The sequence below is a fragment of the Hyposmocoma kahamanoa genome, unplaced genomic scaffold (assembly GCF_003589595.1).
Source record: "Hyposmocoma kahamanoa isolate Upper Pololo Valley unplaced genomic scaffold, ASM358959v1 93, whole genome shotgun sequence".
Lineage (NCBI taxonomy): Eukaryota > Metazoa > Arthropoda > Insecta > Lepidoptera > Cosmopterigidae > Hyposmocoma > Hyposmocoma kahamanoa.
Window position 1 is genome coordinate 22,655,870 of NW_020654810.1, and position 23,022 is coordinate 22,678,891.

At 36.3% G+C, this 23,022-nt stretch overlaps 2 protein-coding genes and 1 non-coding gene across 3 annotated transcripts; 2 read left to right on the plus strand and 1 right to left on the minus strand.

Annotated features, from left to right (window-relative positions):
- Positions 1-4,967: 4,967 nt before the first annotated feature.
- LOC113237476 (tRNA pseudouridine synthase-like 1) lies at positions 4,968-14,409 on the plus strand. The gene is made up of 6 exons (XM_026473970.1): positions 4,968-5,032; positions 5,122-5,250; positions 8,398-8,607; positions 9,881-9,976; positions 11,482-11,722; positions 14,023-14,409. Exons 1-6 carry the CDS (start codon positions 4,983-4,985, stop codon positions 14,260-14,262), a joined length of 966 nt encoding a protein of 321 aa, XP_026329755.1. The 5' UTR covers positions 4,968-4,982; the 3' UTR covers positions 14,263-14,409.
- LOC113237477 (probable dual specificity protein phosphatase DDB_G0283417) lies at positions 14,258-15,199 on the plus strand. Its single transcript, XM_026473971.1, has one exon. The coding sequence runs from the start codon at positions 14,291-14,293 to the stop codon at positions 14,864-14,866; it is 576 nt and encodes a 191-aa protein (XP_026329756.1). The 5' UTR covers positions 14,258-14,290; the 3' UTR covers positions 14,867-15,199.
- A 561-nt stretch (positions 15,200-15,760) lies between these two features.
- Positions 15,761-15,879, minus strand: LOC113237678. The gene has a single exon (XR_003311054.1). It is a non-coding gene; the product is annotated as a 5S ribosomal RNA (ribosomal RNA).
- Between the last annotated feature and the right edge of the window lie 7,143 nt (positions 15,880-23,022).

Below are 23,022 nucleotides of genomic sequence, written 5' to 3' on the forward strand. Positions count from 1 at the left end.
TAATTGACATCAAACAATGTGTATATTGAAAAACACAAGATTTAATTGTACACCTTATTTCTTAATCTACGATTATGCTATTGAGTAAAGAAAACAAATAAATGAACTTACAACACAACTGGGTATAGGATTATTAAAAATTTTTAGAAAAAAAATGTGAAGCAGCGGACGCATAAAAGTTATGCGACAGAAATTATTTAAATTATATGTATAACTTTTTTTAGATATTTTCTGGGCAAGCTTCTATATTTAAATCTAAAACCCATTCCAATAACAATTTTTAAGAGGAAATTCCATAGAATATAATTCACAACACAGATGATCAGAAAAGTTGTATAAAAATTGTAAAAAAGAGATCATGAGTTCAAAGAACGATAGGAAATTGCTATCTACCAAATCGGCTCTAGCACGCGCAATGTCTTTTTTTACTGGCATATAATACCAACACTGAATTGATAATAAATAGTACAAGAAGGCAACATGGAGATGGACTGGGCATCTGTTGCGTGCGTCGGAAAAATGGAGCAAAGTAGTCACCAATTGGTACCCGCGTGATGGAAAATGTAAAAGTGGGCGTCAACATCAAAGATGGGAGGATGAGCTGAAGCTAACTGCAGGCTCATGTTGGAGAAGAGTAGCTCTTGATAAAGCGCACCGGAAAGATCTGGAGAAGTTCTATGCCAAAAGGCACGCTGAATTAAGGGACGTAATGTAAAAATTTTAAATGCACCGTAAAATTGTAATTTAAAAAAAAGGCTTAATAAATAAATAAATAAGGACAAGACGCGAATGTGGAGCTGGCTTTAAACCACTCTCAAAGCGTGACAAAGTGCGTACAGTCTACAACACAATACGTACAAAGAACAGCGTATTGCCCCTTAAACGCTAAAAACTTCATCGCTAAAAATGTCACAACAAAAAATATTACCAAAGTTTAGGGTACAATCAACCACGAAGCACCAATTAACCACCAACGTATCTGTGATTCGAGTTTCACACACTAGCGACATCTATCCAGTGTTGCTACTATTTTTAATAGAATATTTCAAAATTTGTACACATTTTACGGGTGCGACCGCTGACTGAGTTGTACTTGAAAATAACAGCGCTGCAAACTGTCAAGGTCTGTAGCATCTTTATAAATATATATTGTTTTTCATCCTTCGAAATATTGTGATTATTGAATTTGTGCCAATTAATAATATATTTGCTTCTATGTTATCACAGGTGCTGATAGCATAGGTTTTTCTTTTTTAATTACCAGCTATCATATGTTCTGACTCTAATGCAAATTTTTTTTACTGTACATAAACATGATTATTATGCAATTTTTTTAGGACCTTGGATCCAAAGTCATTCAGACAAAATATTTGAGATAAAAAACATCGAAATTAATATTATTATGTTATTTCGGAAGACAAATTGAGAGTTTTTAAATAGGATAAACGGTATTCCCCGGCATTGACATTTATTATTTTTATAAAGTATTTGTGCTGAATAAACTTTTTTACAACAACCATTAAAACATAACAGTTAAGTAGCATTGTATATTGCAGATTTTCAACGTGGTGCCGTTAGTTGTCTCCTTTGCCGTATCACAGATACTCTGATGGACAGTATTCCTAAAGGAATGACGAAGGAATGTTCAGTTGCAGTATGATGATGTCTCACGAGAACCAATGGAGACTCACCATTATTAACGTCATCAGTGAATCAAAGTAACGTCACCTTGGATGCTTCTGATTCGTATACTACTCTTTGACTTTTCATCTATAGTATAGACCAACTTATCTGTGACATGAGATGTGGCATTAGTGTGTTTAGTTGGATTTTTGAGACAGTAAACTGACCTTTAATAATATAATAATATTAATTCATTTATTTTGAAGATGATTTCAAGTCACTTGGACCCATAGTGTTAGTTAGAATGTCACTTAAAAATTAATATTAAATATAAAACTAAATATTTTTTGGTAGATTAATAAATGAAAATGTTTAACGTTATATTTTGTCACATTCTGTTTCAGTGAGTTCATTCAGAACTGACCATACATATAAAAAACATGACAACATTATTTTTAAAAGTGATATTAGAAGGCAGTGTGTCAGTTTACCATCTCTGATCAAAAATCCAACTGGCCAGTTAATTAAGGTTGAATCCCATTGCACTGCACCCGTTATAAATGTGCTATTCAATTGGTGGCGACATATTTTACGAATTTATATATAAGTTGCGTACGCCTACTTTACAATTGTTTTTGACATATGAAAATTATTATGACTACAATAATAATGAAGTTTACCTGTCTAACCTTAACTATGTCGTAGTCAACACCACATCAAGCTAAACACTTTTGTTCGAATATTGCCTCCAGAGCAATGGCATGGCACCAGATCCATCAATCACTAACTTGATGAGCTGCTGTCCGTACTTTGGTTCCGTACATACGTAAAATTTCGCATAAGTACTTTGTGGCGCATTTAAAAAATTGGAATCAACTATACTGGCTCAACTTACACTGGCGCAGAGTCGAAGCGTCGCGACGAGACATGTTTTTGGCCTATTGCATATTCATCTCTATTTTCCCAATATAAGGTACAAATATGTATTATGCAAAGACGACGAGCGCCTTCGCCTTCGCCTTTTTGCAGTTGAAAATGACGCGACGCGACGCTTCGACTCTGCGCCAGTGTGCGTTAAGCCTTAGTGTCACGAAATTTTGACCAAAACTAACCCCAAATAAGACAATCCGTTTTTTTCTCGGGTAATTAAAATTTCACATAACTGTAAACCTGAAAACAAACTTTGATTTAACAATTAAAGTTTGTTTTCAAATTTCAGCATCAAGCGCCTCTTTTAAAACATTTATATGGACGCTAATGCGTGCTGATCAATGAGATTCAACCTTCAGTTGTTTTTCAATGTAGGGCTTTTATTTCCATGTTACGGATAAGCTGGATCTGTACCTGTTTGAAGCCTGTATTAGATTCTCGTTTTCGATGAGTTGCTTTTTACTTCAAAGAGTTTTCTTACAAAGTAGACCTGAAGTGTACCTATGGCGGCTATCGCTATTATTTGTATTAGGGACCATCTGGAAAAGAAAAATATCATATTAGAGGTACTGAATCAACCGCTTGCCACACTACTATATAATCTCAGTACAGAGTACTATAAAAACCGACCTCAAAAGTAAGTGGAATTACGTCTATTTGCTAAGTTTTATTGAAATATCCCCTAGTTCGCCACTATACAGGACTTGCCACTGGAGACAATAAAAATAGGTTCTCCACCAAAAACCACTCAAAGTATATTGAGAGAAAAACGCCTTGAATTGAAGAAATAGCAAAATCAAGCATTACAGTAATTGCTCCTAAATTAAAGTTAGGCGCTATTTATAAAAATGAATCTTCATGCGTGAACTTCGTGGGTGATTTTCTTCAAAATGAAATGGGATCACTATGGAAGTACCCCCTTTCCAACAAAAAAAAGAATCATGAAAATCGGTTCACAAATGCTGGAGTTATCGCGTAACATACATACAAAAAAGAAAAAAAAGAACATCATACAGTCGAATTGAGAACCTCCTCCTTTTTTGAAGTCGGTTAAAAATACAAATGCGTATGTCCTAGCCGGTTTCGGCTACAGCGACTGCTATTGTTTAGAATTAGAGCTATGGTTGCTTGCTCTTTCATGTGCCCTTAGATGGCTACAGCAGCCAATCTTATAGGTAAATGTTCGCAAATAGTGGCGACACGTAAGGACACCGTCAACATAGTAATAAAAGATGGCTGCAGGTGTCTTAGCCTTGAGAGCATCACGTTTCGCGTCCAGGTCTGACAGTCTCTGCTCTTCAAATTTTGTCACCTGAGTTTTCACAAAGTGCCTCCACCCGGAACGGCAACTCGACTACATCTCCCACTTCAAGGGATCGGTGTTGCAACTTTTCTTGTGCCATTTGCCTTCAAGCAGTAATGTGAGTATAACTGCGTTTTAGTTTTGAAGTTAAGGGTGCTGGTATTTTAATTTTATGTCTTAAAGTGCATTGGTAGTGCTCGTTAGGTCTTTGTGATTTGGGTAATTTCAGGTTATTAATAAATAATAATAATAAATAAATAACGCACACACTCAACATAGCCCCGCACTAGGGAAACCCTGTGTCGCGGGTGCCATGGACACATACATAGACAACCACAAATTACACCCAAACTCAGGAGAGAAATAAATGTAAGCCATACAAACATTTCTCCCGGCCCGGGAATCGAACCTGGGACCTCTGCATGGCAGTCCGGCATGGTAACCGTTCGGCCACGGAGGCAGTTAATTTCTAGCTGTTGTAAATTCTAAAATAAAATTGTTTTGCAAGTTAAAGGAAAACGAAATTTGAATGAAACAACAGCAAAGAAAATCTTTTTATTTAATGGCTCCATCGTTTTCGTTCAGTAGCTTTAATTTTTGATAGGTGTCAACACAACAAACACAAAAACAACAAAAGAAAAATGTTGGAATAATTTCCGGAAAAATATTCTTTTTTTTTAAGCCCCGCACTAAGGAAATCCTGTGTCGCAGGTGCTATGAACACACACATAAACAACCACAAATTACACCCAAACTCACGAGAGAAATAAATGTAGACCATATAAATATTTCTCCCGGCTCGGGAATCGAACCTGGGACCTCTGCGTGGTAGTCCGGCATGGTAACCGCTCGGCCGCGGAGGCAGTCAAGGAGGGGGTCAGTTCTGAAAAGTATTTTTTTTAATGGATTTTTTCCATGATCCAACGCAACGCCTACACATAAAAAACTGATTTAAAGGAAGAGTTGACTAAAATCCCACTTGCCAATGTCGACAGGCATACTTAAAATATTTAAAAAAAAATGTAATGTCATCAACCAGCTGTTTATTCGAATAACCTAAAAATATGTAATTTTTCAAACATTTAAATGAAAATTAAAATGAAACATTAATGCGTTGCATTATAAAATGAAAGCCAGATATTTAGCATTCTTCTCATACATTGGGACACCATTTCGGTATGTATTTAATCTGTAATTTAGAGATAATTATTTGCACGTCATTGGAAAAGTTAGATAGTCCGTATTACATTTTAAACTGTTTGTAGGTCCTCAGAAAAGATATGGTTGAAGGACAACAGCAAGCACATCGACCCGCAGAGCATACAGGGGGTGATGGAGTTGGCTCTCTGTAAATTCAAGGCTTTGAATTACCCTCAAGTTACATTGTCCAGCCGGTGAGTGCCTGTACTCAATAAACTCTTTTCGGATAAAAATAAACCCTTTATTCGTAATCGGATAATCGTATCAAATCATAATTTTTTTGCTGCTAGAAATAGTACAGAAACATCTGTAAATGTTATTTGAATATACATATAAGCATATTTTTAATTTATTTAACGATTTTCGATTCATGTCTTTCAGCCGAAATATTAGAAAACGTTTCTTTATATGTTTGTTATGTCTGTTATTTCTGAAGGACATGGATCCAAAGTCATAAAGAAATTTAAAAAAACATAGGGTTGTAAGAAAAAAAAAAAAAAAATCTACTTGGTAAGTACTGTGATTAGTACAAATGTACTAAATTTATAGGTACTTGTTTGTCTCATACAAGACATAGTTAACATTGCCCCAAAGAATATGTTCAACGATTATCTTTCAACAATGGTTTTTTAAATAGAAAAGGAAAAATTAAAGCAAACGTAGCACCAGGATTCTTTCTAAGATTGTTTAAGATTTATTTCATAACCTTGGATAAGAGTCCTTCAATTAAAATAGTACAAATAATAAACATTGAAATTTGTTTTGTCAAGAGCATGTCAGGCTTGACACTACAGGTTTAAATTTAACTCTATACTGCTTGCTATAAGAACGGTCCAAAGTCCAAAAAGTCAAGCTTGATGAGCTCTTGACTGTACCATATAGCCCTAACTTAAAGCATACAACATAAACTTCACAGATAAATATCTAAAAATGTTTAAATATAATGTTCCTCCGTTGATTAAAAGTTATATGCATTGTGCAGCTTTCAGGTCAACACTTGTCGGTTTAACATGTCACAGTTTGAATAATACGCATGTTAAACTGGTTCTATCAATTTATTAAAATCTATGTTATTCCTGCATAAAAAATTAAGACATACAACAAATTGTGTAGATTTTAAATTTTTTATTGAATTGATCTCTCTCTCATCTTAGCGTTGTCCCGGTTGCGTCCTCAGCAGGGTTTTGCGGAGCCCGGGGTCCGCTTTCCTACTCTTTCTCCTCCACTTTGCACGGTCTTCGGCATCCTTAGTGGTGAGACCATTGGCACGCATATCACCCTTGGCGACGTCAAGCCAGCACTTCTTGGGTCTGCCCCTTCTACCGGGGCCCGGCGGAGGTGGCATAGCCAGACATTTGTTTCCCACGTAGCAAGCCGGTTTCCGTAAGATGTGGCCGTACCAACGTAGGCGGCTTTCTTGCAGTTTATCTGCAATGTCACGGACATGAAGGCTGCCGCGGATGCGGGAGTTTCTGACACGGTCTTTCCGTGAAACTCCACACATCCAGCGCAGCATCTTCATTTCCGTGACACGCAGCTCCTGCTTATGACGCTCAAGTACGGGCCACGTTTCACTGCCATATAAAAGGACAGGCCTAATGATGGATTTATAGACCTGTCCTTTCAGCTTAACCGGCATCTTGGGGTCACAAATTACACCAGTCACCTCACGCCACTTTGCCCAAGCGGCTGCGATTCGGGCTCTGACGTCGCAGTCGATGTCTCCGGACGCGCTAAGTACAGATCCCAAGTATTTAAACTGGCCCGTAGGCTCGACCGCGTCTTCGCCTATGCGTACGGGTAGGGGATCTGTATTGTGATTTTTATTGAATTGATATTCAATTATTTTTTGTGAAACTACTCCACTAGTTTGTTATAATTATTAATACAAAGATCACTAACACTAGTTGAAAAACCAAATACAAAGATACGACAACAAGCACATAGAAAAATTCGTGAGGTCCGCTGGTTCGTTCCGTGGCTTAGTTGGTGTCGTCTGGCACGGTATGCTAGAAGACGTCAGTTCGAATCCGGCCAGATCGAAGGAATGTTCGATCTTTGTATTAATAATTATAACAAATTATGTAGATGTTAACTTTTGAATACTGAGTTAGACTGTATATCTTATTATTTACATGAAAATGTCATATATATCTATGTGTTGTATTGAATATTGAAAATATTTACACAAGAGAATATATCAGTGCCTCCAGTGAAAAAGGGAATAACTCAAAATCGACACTTTTCAGGAGAGGCAAAAAACCATACTTTTATTGATTATTGGTTGTTCGCATTTATTGTTAGTGCTTTTTATGATTTCAAGCTTTACGTATACATCTAAGCTTTCGTTTGATGGGTATTGGTAAAAAAATCAATCATATTGTCTATATTTTTTAAAGTTTTTTTCGAGTTGCGTCCTTGTTTATGAGTCCTTAACGGTAATAACACAACTTATGTTAACAAACTTTAAGACATAAAATGACTTATTCCTTTAACTGCGACTGTTCTATGGTTATAACAATACTTATGATACCAACCACATTGATAAAAGATATAAAATCGGTAAAGGAATAAAACGACAAGTTTTCGTTTGTAATCTATTAACCAATAGCAACACGGTATAGTCGCGGGTATGACCAATTGTGTCCCGTGGAACAAACGGAAAGCTCAGTTATACCTTTATGGACACTGATAAGATAATAGTCGCTTTAAGTCCTACTTTTTCCCCCGTAATTGTGGAACAATACGAAAAGTGACTATGTAAAAATATATCTGCAGTTATTCGTTAAAACGTGTATGTATTTTTTGAGTTGAGAGCACTTGTACATTTAGACTCCTAAAAAATGCCCGATAACTAAAATAATGCCTTTAGGAACAGTGAGTTATGCCCTTCGTGCATACTGCTACTGAGACTGCTAGAGAGGCGTCCTTTTGATGTGTTATGTAATCGGACACGCTGAAGCCAATGGTGCAATAAAAACAAAAGGGCATAACTCGTCTTATTCCGTTTTTCACTGGAGGCACTGATATTATAATTTCACAAAAAGATTGCAACAACAGTAAAGCTCCTTGTGAAAGAGTTGGTCCAGGGAAGTACTGTCATCTTACCTTATTCTGCCGCCAAGTATGTAGTAATGTGAGCATTCCTGCCTTCCGGTTTAGAAGGGTAAGGGTGCTGGTGAAATTACACGTACATGGGACTTGTTATGTATTTATTTTATTTACTTAATTTACTTCTTTTACTTAATTTATTTCATTTATTTTATTTATTCCTATGCCTTCCTTGTATTGTATACTGAATAAATGTTATTTTATACAAATATCATAAAACTTTTCCACAGCACAGATGGTGGTGTACACGCGCTTAACTCCAGTGCCCACTTTGACCTTGATCGCTACGGCACCAAGTTGTTTGAACCCCACGACATTGTGTTTGGCTTGAATAAGTTTTTCTACACTAATGATATCAGTATAAATGTGAGACGGTGTTATAGAGTAGCTGATAACTTCAGTGCGAGGTACAATGCTATTAGAAGAACTTACTTGTACAGGTAAATGTTGTTATAAGTATGCCAGAATGTTATGATTTTCATATCATATACAATCTTTTACCGATTACTATGTTTGTGTAATTTATATTGTTAAGTAACAAATTTTTTCATTTTTTGTTTAGACTTCTCAACTTTAATTTATAATATAGGAAATGAAACTGTTTTTACGTATTTAAATCGAGTATATTTGCTTTTTTTCAAACAAACCAACGTTTCGGGCCCTTTACGGGTCCCATGGTCACAGTTGACTGTTAATTTATAAATACTTACATAAAATATGTGAGAGGTGAACTAGGGAAAGAAAAAATTGTCCGTAGTCCACCGAGGTGAACAAGACTGGTGGTCCGCGGGCAAGAAGCGAAAAAAACTTTCTGTGTATAAAGTTGTAAGGTATTTTTTTTTAAGCTATAAATATTTATCGTTTAAAAAATATATACTGGCCAACATCATAATATCGTGTTAACTTCGTAGGTGTACCTCCACCAACATAAGTTTTGTGTTCTTTTTATTTTGTAAGTTTTGTGTTCTTTTTATTTTGTACGTAAGAGGTGAGACGAAAAAATTGCTCGTGATCCACCTGGATGAACCAGACAGGTGGTGTGGTCCACGGGCAAGAAGCGAATATTACGTAGCTTCTCTCACTAGCGGAGAAGGAAACCATTGCTATAAAACCTGGATGTAGAACAAGGGTTACATTGGGGTCAGCGCAGCGTGACAAACTATGTGACCCTATCTGAAGACCCGTGCTGAAAGTATAATGGGTTGACATTAGCAATTTATCGTACAGTCAACAGCATATCAAGCTGTATACACTTGTTCGAATATCGTCAATGTGTAGCTTGATGTGCTGCCGTCTGTACATTACAGAATGAAAACGCACAACAAATTACAATAAATATAATAATTGTGTTAGTTGAGATTATTTCTCAACTATCAAGAATGTCAATTTTCAGTCTCCGCACTTGTCACGACATTCTGGTCTGGTCTGGTCTGGTGGTTGAGTTATCAATTTTATAACAAACGGTGCTAGTGTGGAGCACATTACAATCAGATCATAGAACACGAAACAATCAGACAAGCTAATAAAATCAAGTACAGGGTCAAGAGCACGTGAAGCTTGACACTCAAGACTTACATGCAACTCTATGCCGCTTACTATAAAAACGGTCCAAAATGCAAAGTGTCAAGCTTGATGTGCTCTTGACTGTACAATAATTTAAACATAAATAATGCATGTGTCATTACAATTTTTCAATATGTTTGTTTATTTCAGGCTTGCAGTGTTGAAAAAAGGTATAGAGTTGCCAGAATATTATGGCATAGGCTCTGAAATACCCATAGAAGAATGGAAGAGGTGCCATTTTATAAGGTAGTATTAATGGTATGACCAGTTTATAGCTGCGACCCCTTGATTCTATAGCAAACTATTTATTATTGGAAAAATTTTTGACTTAAATTTCTAGCTCTGATCGACCTTTAAGTAAGACTATTTATGATAATTTAACACTGCATTACAGACCCACCTTTTGCAATTAGAACCAAAACGATGAATAATTTATAATAATAGTAATAATACGTAGGGCAGGCGCATGGGACTTGTCAACTTATGTCTCAGGGTGACGGGCGCGGTGGCGGTGCCCCTAAGATCTTTGCGATTTAAAGCTCTGAGTGGCACTGCAACTGTTATGGATAGGCGTGTTATTTACCACCAGCCGCGTGACTTGTTCATTCCGTCACTTATAACTTATAATGCCAATAAAAAAAACGTTACAAATCTGTTAGACCTGGGGAGAGACGTGTGTCTGAAATATAATAATAATGTACCAGACAACCACACTAATTGCCTGGCCTCAAATTAGCTGCCTCTGTGGCCGAACGGTTACCATGCTGGTCCGCCACGCAGAGGTCCCGGGTTCGATTCCCGCGCCGAGAGAAATATTTGTATGGCCTATATTTATTTCTCTAGTGAGTTTGGGTGTCATTTTGTGGTTTTCAATGTGTGTATCCATGGCACCCGCGGTACAGGGTTTCCGTAGTGCAGGGTTATTTACAAAAATCACTGTACTATGAGTACCAGAGCAACGGAATTCACTCTGGTGCACTTCACTTCACTAGCATCATGCGACTTTGAATTTGGTCGAGTATTACTTATTTCACAGTAATTATTTCGGACAAATGCCGGACGGAAAACGACAGTACAGGGCCTGATTCTATCGGAAATTTCAACCCGGGGCCTCCGATCTAGCGTCCACAGTGCAATCCGTTGTGCCATCAAGGTCGTCCTGTTAATTAATGGCCTGTCTATTTATTTCCAATATTGCCATTAAATTCGAGGAAGAGGTCAATCGTCGAATACGACTCGGTTGGGCAGCTTTCGGGAAGCTCCGGGACATCTAGTCCGCAATACCGCAGTCCTTGAAGACAAAAGTCTTCGCGCACTGAGACGTGGTCACTTACTACGGGCCTCATAAAAATGCTCAAAATCAGTCAAAGAGCAATGGAGCGAGCTGGGCATTTCTCTACGTGATCGAATCAGAAATGAGGATATCCGTAGAAGAACGAAAATCACCGACATAGCTCAAAGGCTTAGCAAGTTGAAGTGGCAATGGGCAGGGCACATAAGACTCACTCGTAGAACTGACGGCCGTTGAGGCAGAAAGGTTCTCGAATGGAGATCACGAACAGGAAGGCGTTCAGTGGGACGGCCTCCTACTAGATGGACGGATGACCTGGTAAGGGCGGGTCACCGATGGATGCACGTTGCTTCAGACCGGCTAGCCTGGCAATCTTTAGGGGACATAGGCCTATGTTCAGCAGTAGAGTTCCGGCTGATTTGATGATGATAATGCCATTAAATATTAAGTGCAATTCCAGACTCTTTGATTTCGACATAGAACGCTTGAAAGAAGGTGCGAAATACCTCGTAGGCTACCACGATTTCACAACATTCAAGAAGTTTGATAAGCTGAAACAATACAAACATAACAGACGCGAAATATACGATATCATTGTTCGACCGGGAAGGCCGCTGTTGACAAGCTTTGTCGACGACAGAGATTCATTCTTTGACTATTGGGACATTGAAATTAGAGGCAGAGCTTTTGTGCATAATCAGGTAAGTTGTTTACAGGTAAAAAAATCTAAATTAGGGCAAGGACAAACCAGCAGACAGAAAGGCAGAGAATATTACATTTGTCAATGTGTATTTTTTGCTATTAAAGACTTGTCCAGAGAAGTACTGCCACCTTACCTATTTCTGCCGTCAAACAGTTGGTGAAATTACAGACATATGAGACTTGTCAACTTATCGACTGTGAACTGGCAACCGGTACTATAATTCGCTCTGGACCTTTTGGAGGGAAAAGTGTCGTTTTTATTTTGACTTTCAATTATTTTGTGAAATCTAGTTTAAAGTGGAATAGGATAGTGCTATTGTGCCTTAATCGAAGATTAAAACGCGAAATTATACGAATCTCGAACTAAAATACCCGTATCGGCCCGTTCTAAGGAATCCCGAGTCAATCCAAGCACGCTGCCTCAAATTGCCTATCCTCTTTGTGGCGGCCATATTTACAGAAAAACTTATTTTTTAGCCCTTACATTCTGCCAAGCGGAAAACTCGACACTGGCGAAATCTTAAAAAGAAGGAACCGCCATTGAGCAAAACGAAGAAGAAGAACCGGTATTATCTTAATTTTGACAACTTTACGCTATGAAGAAAAAAATTGTTTTCATTTAATAAACAATAATACGTAGTGTATGTGTAATAAAAACATTTACAAACTACGTATTTAATAAATCAGGTGCTATAATTATAATATAATTTCATCCTGTAAAGTTATCAAAATTGAGATAGTACCGATTTCCTGTTCACAATCGTTATGTCTCAGGGTGACGGGCGTAGTGGCAGTGCCCCTCAGATCTTTGCGATTTAAAGCTCCGAATGGCACTGCCACTGCTATGGACAGGCGTGTAGCTTACCGTGTAATACCGCGGTGGGAGGTAGCAAGCAAGGAAGTAGCAACCATTCGCGATATCGTAAAGGATATTCCTCAACCGACATAAGATACCCTTCCGACGGTTTGCGCTGATCCTTACAATTCTTTTTTGAATGCAAGCTACAGAACCTTGAATTTAAACGGGTACTTTTCTTTCGTTATTAAGTTGGTACGGATCAGAAAAAAACAGCCATTAATTTTCATCACCTAAACTTTTCGTATGCAAAATTTTTTTTCGCCATTTTTCTTATTATATTTGATTTCGCTAGCATCGAGTTTGCTGCGTAACAATTTTAGAGACTTTTGCAGATTCAACAAGAATATTTAATTGAATTACACTTAAAACGTTAAATCTAACTTCTCAAAATTCATCAGATTTGTGATCATTGCAAGTTGAGTCCTACTATGTCTATACTAAACGTCATTTTCATAAACTTGTTTGTCGTTTGTCGACACTTACAAGGAAGCGTGCCATTATAATATAAAAGATATTGTCTTGACACTAAGGATGGGTATCGACCAACAAAACATCGATTAATCGAAAAATATAAATATTGTAATTGGTCGCATTACTTCATATTCTTGTTGGTGTATTTTTTTAGCTGTGTAAGTCAAATGTTATAACGTCGCTTTCATCTCTTACGGTTTACAGACCCTGCTTCATTGTTTACCTGATTTCTAAAGTTAAATTAAAACTAAGTAGGTATAGAGAGAGCTAGACAATACTCCATTATGTCTAAGTTAATAGTACCAGGGTTTCTAGAATAAACTCGGAATAGAAACCTCGTAGCATAACTCTCATTTCCCGCCTTATTCCAAATTACACAAATTACAACAATATAGTAGTATAGACACCAGTATTAATTATAAATTTTTCAAAGGCGGTGGAGATAAATTTTATGATTAGCTTATGTAACCATCTTTCTGGTGTCACGGTATTGCGCGCAAGTCTCATTTTTCGAAAATCGACTAAATAAAAGGAACATTTGGATTTAAAAGCGGTTTATTTTTAATTTTTAACATGTTTCGAGTTCTTAGGTTTTCGCGATTGTTACACAGTGGACACGGTTGACCATGGGACCTGTAAAGGGCCCGAAACGTCAGTTTGTTTGAAAAAACAAATATACGCGATTTAAATCCGGAAAAATAGTTTCATTTCCTATTTTAACATGTTTATAAAACATTTTTATTTTTTTTAGCGAAAATCGGTATGAAATCATAGATTATCCGATTAATCGAACCAAATGACATCGATTATTCCGATTAAACGATACCATCCCTACTTAACACTGAAACGTATTAACATAACCATAAACAAAAAATAAAATCAACACTGTTCATGCTCGAATGTGCTAACAAAATCCCATACAAGAGACACGTATAGAATTCAACCCACACTAAAATTTTACCTTAACAGATACGGCGTATGATGGGCACACTCATAAGCGTCGCTGTCGGCAAACTACCTCCAGAAGAAATAAAAGTTATGCTACAAGTGCCTTCAAAGCATTCTTGGCACAATTCCATCCAGTGCTCACCACCACACGGACTATATCTTTGCAACGTTGAGTACAACCCGGACGACCTAATCTATGCCCCTGAAAGACAGAGCACGCACGATACCAGCTTAGATGAGCAAGAAAGTGATAGTGAATAATAAGCAGTTTCGACGAAAATTGGTGACGATGAGTTTTCTAAGTGAACTAAAAAGACAAAAGAATAAACTGAAAGAGACAGAAACTGTAGTGACCAATGTAGATGGTAAACGGTTTATAGAAAAGGGGGATGAGAGACAAAACATTGCACAGAGCTCCTACGGGTTTGTTGTCGATACAAAACCTGACGATATTCCTGTAATGATTGTAGATTACATGTATATAGGATCACAGGATTGTACAACCAAAGCTGTTATTGAAAAGTATAATATAAAACACGTTCTTAGTTTAGGAATAAATATAACTGTTTCTGTTGATCATGAATTTGTTGAATGTTTAGATTTGCCAGAAACTGATATACGGTATTTGTTAAAAAAGAGTTTGAGTTTTATAAGAAAATCTGTAGAATGTAAAGAGAATATTCTAGTGCACTGCAACGCGGGTGTATCACGCACTTCAACTGTGGCAATAGCCTATTTGATGCAATTTGAAAGGATGTCGTTTGATGTTGCTTATCATTTGGTTAAAGAGAAACGACCGGCTATACAGCCTAATGCAGGTTTCAGGAAACAGTTAAAAGCTTTGTCACCGGGTAATGTAATTTAAGTACATCGTCAAACCATTATACGTCTTACTCTGCTGATGACGGACCTCCTCTAAATAGAGGGAGTTGTATAGTTTGCCATGTTGACCCAATGCGAGCTGAGACTTCTTTATTAACCGTCTTTAAAAAAGGAAGACGTTCTCAATTCGACTGTATGTACGTTAAGATATAACTTTGTGAACCGATTTTGATGATTCTTTTTTTATTGGAAAGATAGTACCTCAGTACTAGGTACTGTAGTCCCATTAAAATTTGAAGAAAATATTCCACCTCTTAGGGGCAAACTAGGGGATGAATGACTTTTGAGATCTGTTTTTTTAGTACTGAGATCGTTATGACGCCAAGTTAGGAGCTATTCGGTTTCACTGAAATTGACATGTAGCATGTTACACATTATATAACGTTGTAATTGTCTTGTTCATATAATTATATTATTATACTGTAATTCAAATATAAAATTATATTATTATACTGTAATTCAAATATAAAATTATATTAATTTACATACTCGTAACACGGAAAGCTCCTTGTGAAAGAGAGAGAGAAAAGAAGAGAGTGAGACAAAGTCCTATTTCTGCCTCTAAGCAATAATGACAATGTTGCATTATTGTGTTCCGCTTTTGAAGTGCACATAGGACTTGTCAATTTATGTCTAAGGATGACGTGCGTTATGGCACTGCCTCTCAGATCTTTAAGATTTAAAGCTTTGCAACTGTTATGGACAGTTGTCGCTTACCACCAGACGCAAAACTTCTTCCGTTCTTCCCATCACTTAGCGTCATAAAATAAATTTAAACAAAGCGATACAGAATTTTATGAGAGTTAATTTTTGAGAAATTGTTGTTTGGTTAAAAAAGAAAAACATTGGCACAAACTTTCTATAGTGAGCAGCAAAAAGCCAACGACACGCTGTGTTCCCAGGCGGTCACCCATCCAAGTACTAACAGCGCCCGACGTTGCTTAACTTCGGTGATCGGACGAGAACCGGTGTACCTAACGTGGTATGGACGTTGGCGACGGTACAGTGAAATTTAGCATTCACTTTAAAGAATATGACGTCATCGCTAAAATGTCATCAGCTGAAACCCAATAACTGTACCAAATAAATAAGACTCACAGCGCGGCAACATGATGTCGGTCTTATCATTGCATGGTAACGGACTAAGGTGTTTTAAGAAACCCAATTCAGTGACATAATTTTTTGTTCCAGATTCCTATAGCGAAAATTAATAGGAATGCGAGAGTCCGCATTGCGTGTGCTAGATACGTAGTCTCAGAGAAAACATCGTTTTTTAAATTGAGCAATTTTTGACCGGTTAATCATTAAAAATAATCCGGAATAATCTCAGTACAGCGTACTAAAAAAACCGACCTCAAAAGTACATAGAATTACATCTATTTGCCAAGTTTTTTTTGAAATCGATTACCGAAAAGTGCGCAAACCCGGATTCATCCCCTAGTTCGCCACTATGCGGAACTTGACACAGGAGATAATGAAAATCGGTTCTCACTACTCAAAGTATATTGAGAGTGAAAAACGCATTGAATTAGAGAATAGCAAAATCAACCATTAAAATAATTGCTCCTTATACGGGAGTCATCGCGTAACATACATACAAAAAAAAGAGTCGAATTGAGAATCTCCTCCTTTTTTGAAGTCACTTAAAAAAGTAAATAAATGAAAAAGGGCATAATTTCGTAACAACTGAACCTCAGTCGTCGCGGATTGCTCTAAAATGTGTGCCATTTACGGTTTTATCTATTAACATTACAATTGGCTAAAAAAATTAAAAACTTAAAAAATATATGATTATTTCAGTTAATATCTACAGACCATTGACTTACAAATAAATGGACGACGGGTCTAATACAAAAACCACGAAAAAAATGTCCCAAGTCAACCTATTCGAAATTTAAATTGATTCATCGCAGTATCGCGCTGTCAGTAGAACAAATGAAGACTAAAGCGGAGTTTGGCGGAGTCTGTATACGATTTTAGCGCCTTACAAGTGCGGACACTTTTTAGCGCGGACCCGACGTCCATATAATTGTAAGTCAATGCTACAGACCAATCCTTTGTCTAATATTCTTCCTTGAAACTACACACATCTGGAGTATAGAAATCTGAAATAAAAAAAGGGATGATACAAAACTGGTTCTCATAAAATACTGTGCGGTGATAGCCTATAGAGGAGAACAATTTATTCTTAAGTGGGAAGTTTGAATCCATGTGGTGGCATTGTGGTATTATGTTTTCAGAGCTTGTCGAGATTCTCTCATTGTCATCGAGGTCCTGCGGCTGGACTTTTTTATATTACAGTATTTAGATCCGAAAAGTAGTTTCATTTACAAGAAAATAACAAATCGATATCCCCAATAAACACCACGCCAACTTTATTTTTTGTAAACATTCATATTTATTTACTAATATTGTGCTCCCCGCATTCGGTGAAAAAAAAAATAAAGAAACAAAAACAAAATTCGAAAAAAATCGAATTTTGTGAAAAAAGAAGGAAATGAAAACATAACAGATCCAAAAATTAACTTAGTGTAGTGTTCATTGGAGGTATCAAAATGTACTTCTAAAAAGGTAAAATATCCTGTAAAAGCATTGACTTACAAATAAATGGACGACGGGTCTAATACAAAAACCACGAAAAAAATGTCCCAAGTCAACCTATTCGAAATTTAAATTGTAATGTCATCGCAGTATCGCGCTGTCGGTAGAACAAATGAAGACTAAAGCGGAGTGTCGCGCTCTGTATACGATTTTAGCGCCTTACAAGTGCGGACACTTTTTAGCGCGGACCCGACGTCCATATAATTGTAAGTCAATGTGTAAAAGTAAATAAAAGAACAATATTACAAACAACTGTTTATTTCATTCGTCAATAAGGCATTAAGTACAACCGCCTGCATGATGCAACTCAATTTGTCATACAATTATTCATTTCGTACAATAATAATCGTTTTTAATCAGACAATGTATATCTTGGGGTTCTGCTCATAGTGCAATAAACCAATACAAATAAATATACAAGATTATATGTAAAATATAAACAACCTCGCAGGACTATATATTACTAACATCATAAACAACAAATTTTGTTGCAAGACAGATTTTACTTTAACAGATTCAAAAAGATCGCTTTAAATGGTATAACTCTGTGCACGACGGGGGGTGGGAGACGTCGCGGAGGACGCTTCCACGTTTGAACTTATTCTACCAAATACAGATTTAAAGTCTCACATAGTACAACAAAAATTTAAAAGTTTATTTTTGGTAAATTTAATTTACATATAAATATTATATATATATATATATATATATAGGCGTGATCATGAATATCTTCAGACGATCCTGCAGCAGGTATAATTGATTGGTACAAAATTAAGAATTTAAGTTAATTTAGTATATCTGCATAGTGGAGAACTTGGCGACCTGTGATATAGGCATTTTTATCTTATATTATTAATGTTAAAAAATAAACATAAAACTCCCTGCGCATGTACGGACAACGGCACATCAGCCTACACATTTTGTATATGTTCGAAAATCGCCTCCAGTGCAACGGAACAAGATACGTCAATGTGTAGTATGATATGCTGGCGTGTGTACATACAATGACCAGTGATCAGAATTGAGGAAGATGATATAGATGATATACCCATTTTGTCAACAATCCGTGTATAATTTCTTTTCTTATTGTTTATTTTCTAAACATTCCAAAATATAGGTTGTCTCATGTATATTTTTTAAATGGCTAAAGTATTTCAATACGTAAGTACCCATAGAAACACAACTACAATATAATTTTTGAGACAATAATTTGTGGCAAATACTTAATAGGAAATAAAGAATTGTCGTCAATTAAAAAATATAATAAATTCTGAGAAGTCCCCAGATTTGTAGAAGGGAATGTCCACATTATTCTTTTGTTTAGCTACATTAACTCCATCAATTCCGATCACTGATAATGACGCTTTCAGATTAATGTTGCGAATCGGAAATGTTCACTAAGGTGCGCGTGGACGGTATAGTTCAATATTTTACGAATATTTTGTCTGGAATAAATAATTGAATTTTTATGCCTATCTCAGGCACCAGCCTCTCACAAAGCATTTAAAAAAGCACCTTATATGTTTAGAGAAAATAAATCAACATTTTTATATTATTTACAAACAAAAAAACATCTCCCACATTAGAACTTAGAGTTCTATAAAACAAAAACGCATCAGTTTTGTTTTAAACGGGAAATGAGAAACTAAACACAGGATTCCATGAGTAGGCTTTTATCATTATATATTGCATTATATATGCATGCCATTTGATATAAGCGAAACATGTTTGTACTGGTACTTCTGTTAAAACTTTTGCTATACCATGTTTGCAGCAAATATACGAATTATAATATTTTAGTGTATACATATTTACAGAACCCGTAGACTTTCAGTATCAAATCAAAACTGGAAGCGCAATTTTCATAATCATTTATAAGTACATTAAATTAAGGTACAAAATCCATAGACTGACCAGAATCTCAACAAAAGTTGTCGCGTTTCATCTTTAATTTTAACATCAATGTTGTTGTTTATAATAGGAGAATTAGTTCTCTATCAGCGCCACGTGTAAAATGCCATCATAACATGACACCTGTAGTATTACCTGGGTCACAGATAAGTATACTCCGTCCAACCATCAAATTAATTTTTGACACTTGTGCATGTCTCCGAAGTTACTATGGATTTTGTCCATCCTCTAAGCTCCGAAGCTTAGACTTTTTCCATCCTATAAGCTCCGAAGTTCCGTAATTATTGACATACAACCATAGACAAAAAATGCAATACTTCCTGGGGTCTTTTATTTTATAATTTTAGTAAAACGACGTGCTCTTTAGCTCTGATATTTATCGAGCCAACAGATTATGTAACGAAGATTATTCTAGTCAATAAATTTTGGTACCTGTCTAATAAATTATAATGAAGTTAAATAAATTATAATTTATAATAAACTTTTATTGTTTATTATAATGAATCGTCGGATTCTTCTCCATTTGAACGGGTATCATCACTTTAATGCACATTAATTATTAACTCTTGAGTGCACAAATTGTCAAACGCAACATTACGATCCCAATCAGACAATATCTTCTTTTTTGAACCCGCTCACATTCACGATTAAAACTTCTTCATAAATAAAATCGATTGTTATACAAAAATCGAATCGGAAACACATTAGGACGTCACTAATGGATTAGAATTCGAACTGTCAAAAATTAAATAAATCATTGGACGGAGTATAAATATTGCTAGTACTGTTTTTATTTTTTTTTAAGAAAGGCTGATAACATTACAATTCTTCTTCAATTCAAAGGCTGATAGTATTAATATTACAACTTACATTTTTCAAATAGGTTATTCTAGATGCTCTTTACTATGTACATTATCGCAATGTATAACTTTACGCGTAGTCGTTATATTTTTGCCTACAAATAACTTAATCCCTCTCGTTGGTCCTGACTGAAAACCAGCGCCTTAGGAAACTTTGGCATATGCTGAGCCAGCGCCTTTTCACTATGACAATAATGTTGCGTTTTTTCTTTTCTGTTTAATCTGTATTTTTGTTACATCAGTGAATAAAGAGTTTATCTATCTATTTATCTAATTCCGCAACACAACAGGGGCGCTTGTCATCTATATCAAATATTTCATGTGTTGAGTTCCTGGTCAATCCATGTCAAAGGACATTATAGCACCAATATCATAAGTATTATGAAGCTTAAACTTAGTCAACATGTATAAAATTTTATAACCGTCTGTAGATTTGATTTGTTGATTCTACAAATTGTATTACATATATGATTAACAGCTGAGCTAAATTCTATCTGCTTGACATAAATAATCTCAAGTTTAAGGGAGAGAATAATAAAGAGAGAAATATATATATTTTAATTGTTGGCCGATATTAAGGCCTGCATTAAAAAGAAAAATCCGGTATTAAGTGCGTATCTCGTCTCGGCTGAGAACGATCAAATTTTCCTGTTTTAATAAACATCTTGAATAATACCATTTCAATTAAGTGCGACGCTTCTTCTTCTTTTAAATGTTATGGCCCCATTGAAGTAATCGATGATTTAACCGATGTCAAGTTGAGGAACACACGCGTTTTAACTCGAAAATTTATCGGTGAATTTCGACAGAATTCACTAAGAGGAGAATGTACAACGACAGAGACTACACAGGCTATTACAGAAACAAATTGTTTTTTAAAATAATTTACGCAACGCATGTACAAAGGGAGAATGGACTAACGTTAGGAGGAAGTCGATATTAACGGGACGGGGGATTTTAGGAGGGAGGATATCATACAGAGGAGTGACGACACGATAACAGTAAAAAAAACAGGTGCTCGAAAGAACCTTCTGCCAGACCACACTCGCACAGGGAATGGTCTCGAACACGGATCTTAACCAAAAACACAAGAGTAGATATGTGAGCTAAGCGAAGGCGAATAATTGCGGAGGTAATATTTTTCCGAATAGATTTCCTAGTGAAGAACCAAGAGGGTGTAGATCAGGCTGGATTTTGCCATAAGACTGAGACACTTGATTGATAACAATGTGCCAGACGGCCACATTAATTACCTGGTCTCAAACTAAGGAATTCCCAGCACCAGAGCAAAGGAATCCACTCTGGATCACTGACCAGAACATCCAGAACAAAACCAATTTGGAATAGTTCATTTTGAGCCCGGAATTTGGAAGCGAGATCGAGCGCAGAGCAAAACGTGGGACCACCGGGACGTCAAAATGAAGCGATACAGATTTGTTCGTCCTGTCATTGGTATGATAAAAAATCTTCATCCGTAGCTTAAGTGCTTAGTGGTGTTTATTAATAAGAAGGAATTTTGAAAACTCTCAAATTATGCGTAATCAATGAATAATAAGATATGCACTTAACTTATATTTATAAATAAACACGAAGATCTTAATATCGACCCCGCAATTGAGAAGGAGGTTAATACCGGCCTTAATGCACAACCCCAAACAAAGAAGTCATTACATTTTTTTTAATTACTGGGGTTATTTTTTAATGTATTGTATTATTTTTTTTATGTAACTTGCTTACTTAGAATGTAAAGTTATATTGGTATATGTAAAATCTGATATAAATAATCGTGAACAAATTTGTTCTTAACGTTAACACTAAAGGACGCCAGAGACTGATTTACTACACTAAGTAAAAAAGAAAACCTAACAAACAAAAAGCACCACAAAAAAGAACAACTGGCCCCTTGTTATGTGGCGTTTCCGAAAACTTTTTAACCACATTCCGTCATTCTGGAGTACCACACTCAATTTAACCTTTTTTTAGCATTCTTTCAAATGCAGAGGAATGCTGAAAAAGACATTCAATTATTTTTTTCTTCAATATTAATTTAAATGATACTACATAATTATTTTATATTTTCGTGTATAAAATATATTTATAAAAAATTTTTCTTTATACATGAAAATAGCATCCAAATATAAAATAATTATGTACTTTAGTATCATTTAAATATATAATATAGAAAACCATTTCATGTGATTGAATCACGTATAAAACATATTTTAATTACCTCTACATTTCGAAACCACTGGATTGAGCTTCATAATCCCAAGACCCTTTCTATAGAACGTCACCACTATAGTAGAATCGTACGTGAAACTATTGAAATTAAAAAACACCGTAATTTCAACCGAGAAGATGGTTTTAAGCTTTCATCGTCATGGGATCCAGTTATCAGCAAATGTAAACGACATCAAGTATCGCCCGACAAGTCACCGGATGTCGTGAGTGTTGTGTGTCGGTCTTGTGACAACCCTAGTGCACAAATAAATGAAGACCAAGTGCTGGTGGTTGGAAAAACTCACACGGCTAGAAGATGCGGACACCCGCCTCTTCAGTCCCTTCCAGACCATGGACGTTGCAATACATCCGAAACGTCGAGGTAATTTAAATACGCGCACACGCGCGCACGCACGCACGCACGCACGCACGCACGCACGCACGCACGCACGCACGCACGCACGCACGCACGCACACACACACACACACACACACGCACGCACACACACACACACACACACACACACACACACACACACACACACAC

Excerpts from the sequence above, each read along its gene's own strand:
- LOC113237476 (XM_026473970.1), top strand. The coding sequence starts at position 4,983 with ATGAAAGCCAGATATTTAGCATTCTTCTCATACATTGGGACACCATTT. Across the intron at positions 5,033-5,121 it reads TACATTGGGACACCATTTCG|GTCCTCAGAAAAGATATGGT; the intron begins GTATGTATTTAA and ends AACTGTTTGTAG. Across the intron at positions 5,251-8,397 it reads CAAGTTACATTGTCCAGCCG|CACAGATGGTGGTGTACACG; the intron begins GTGAGTGCCTGT and ends ACTTTTCCACAG.
- LOC113237477 (XM_026473971.1), top strand. The coding sequence starts at position 14,291 with ATGAGTTTTCTAAGTGAACTAAAAAGACAAAAGAATAAACTGAAAGAG.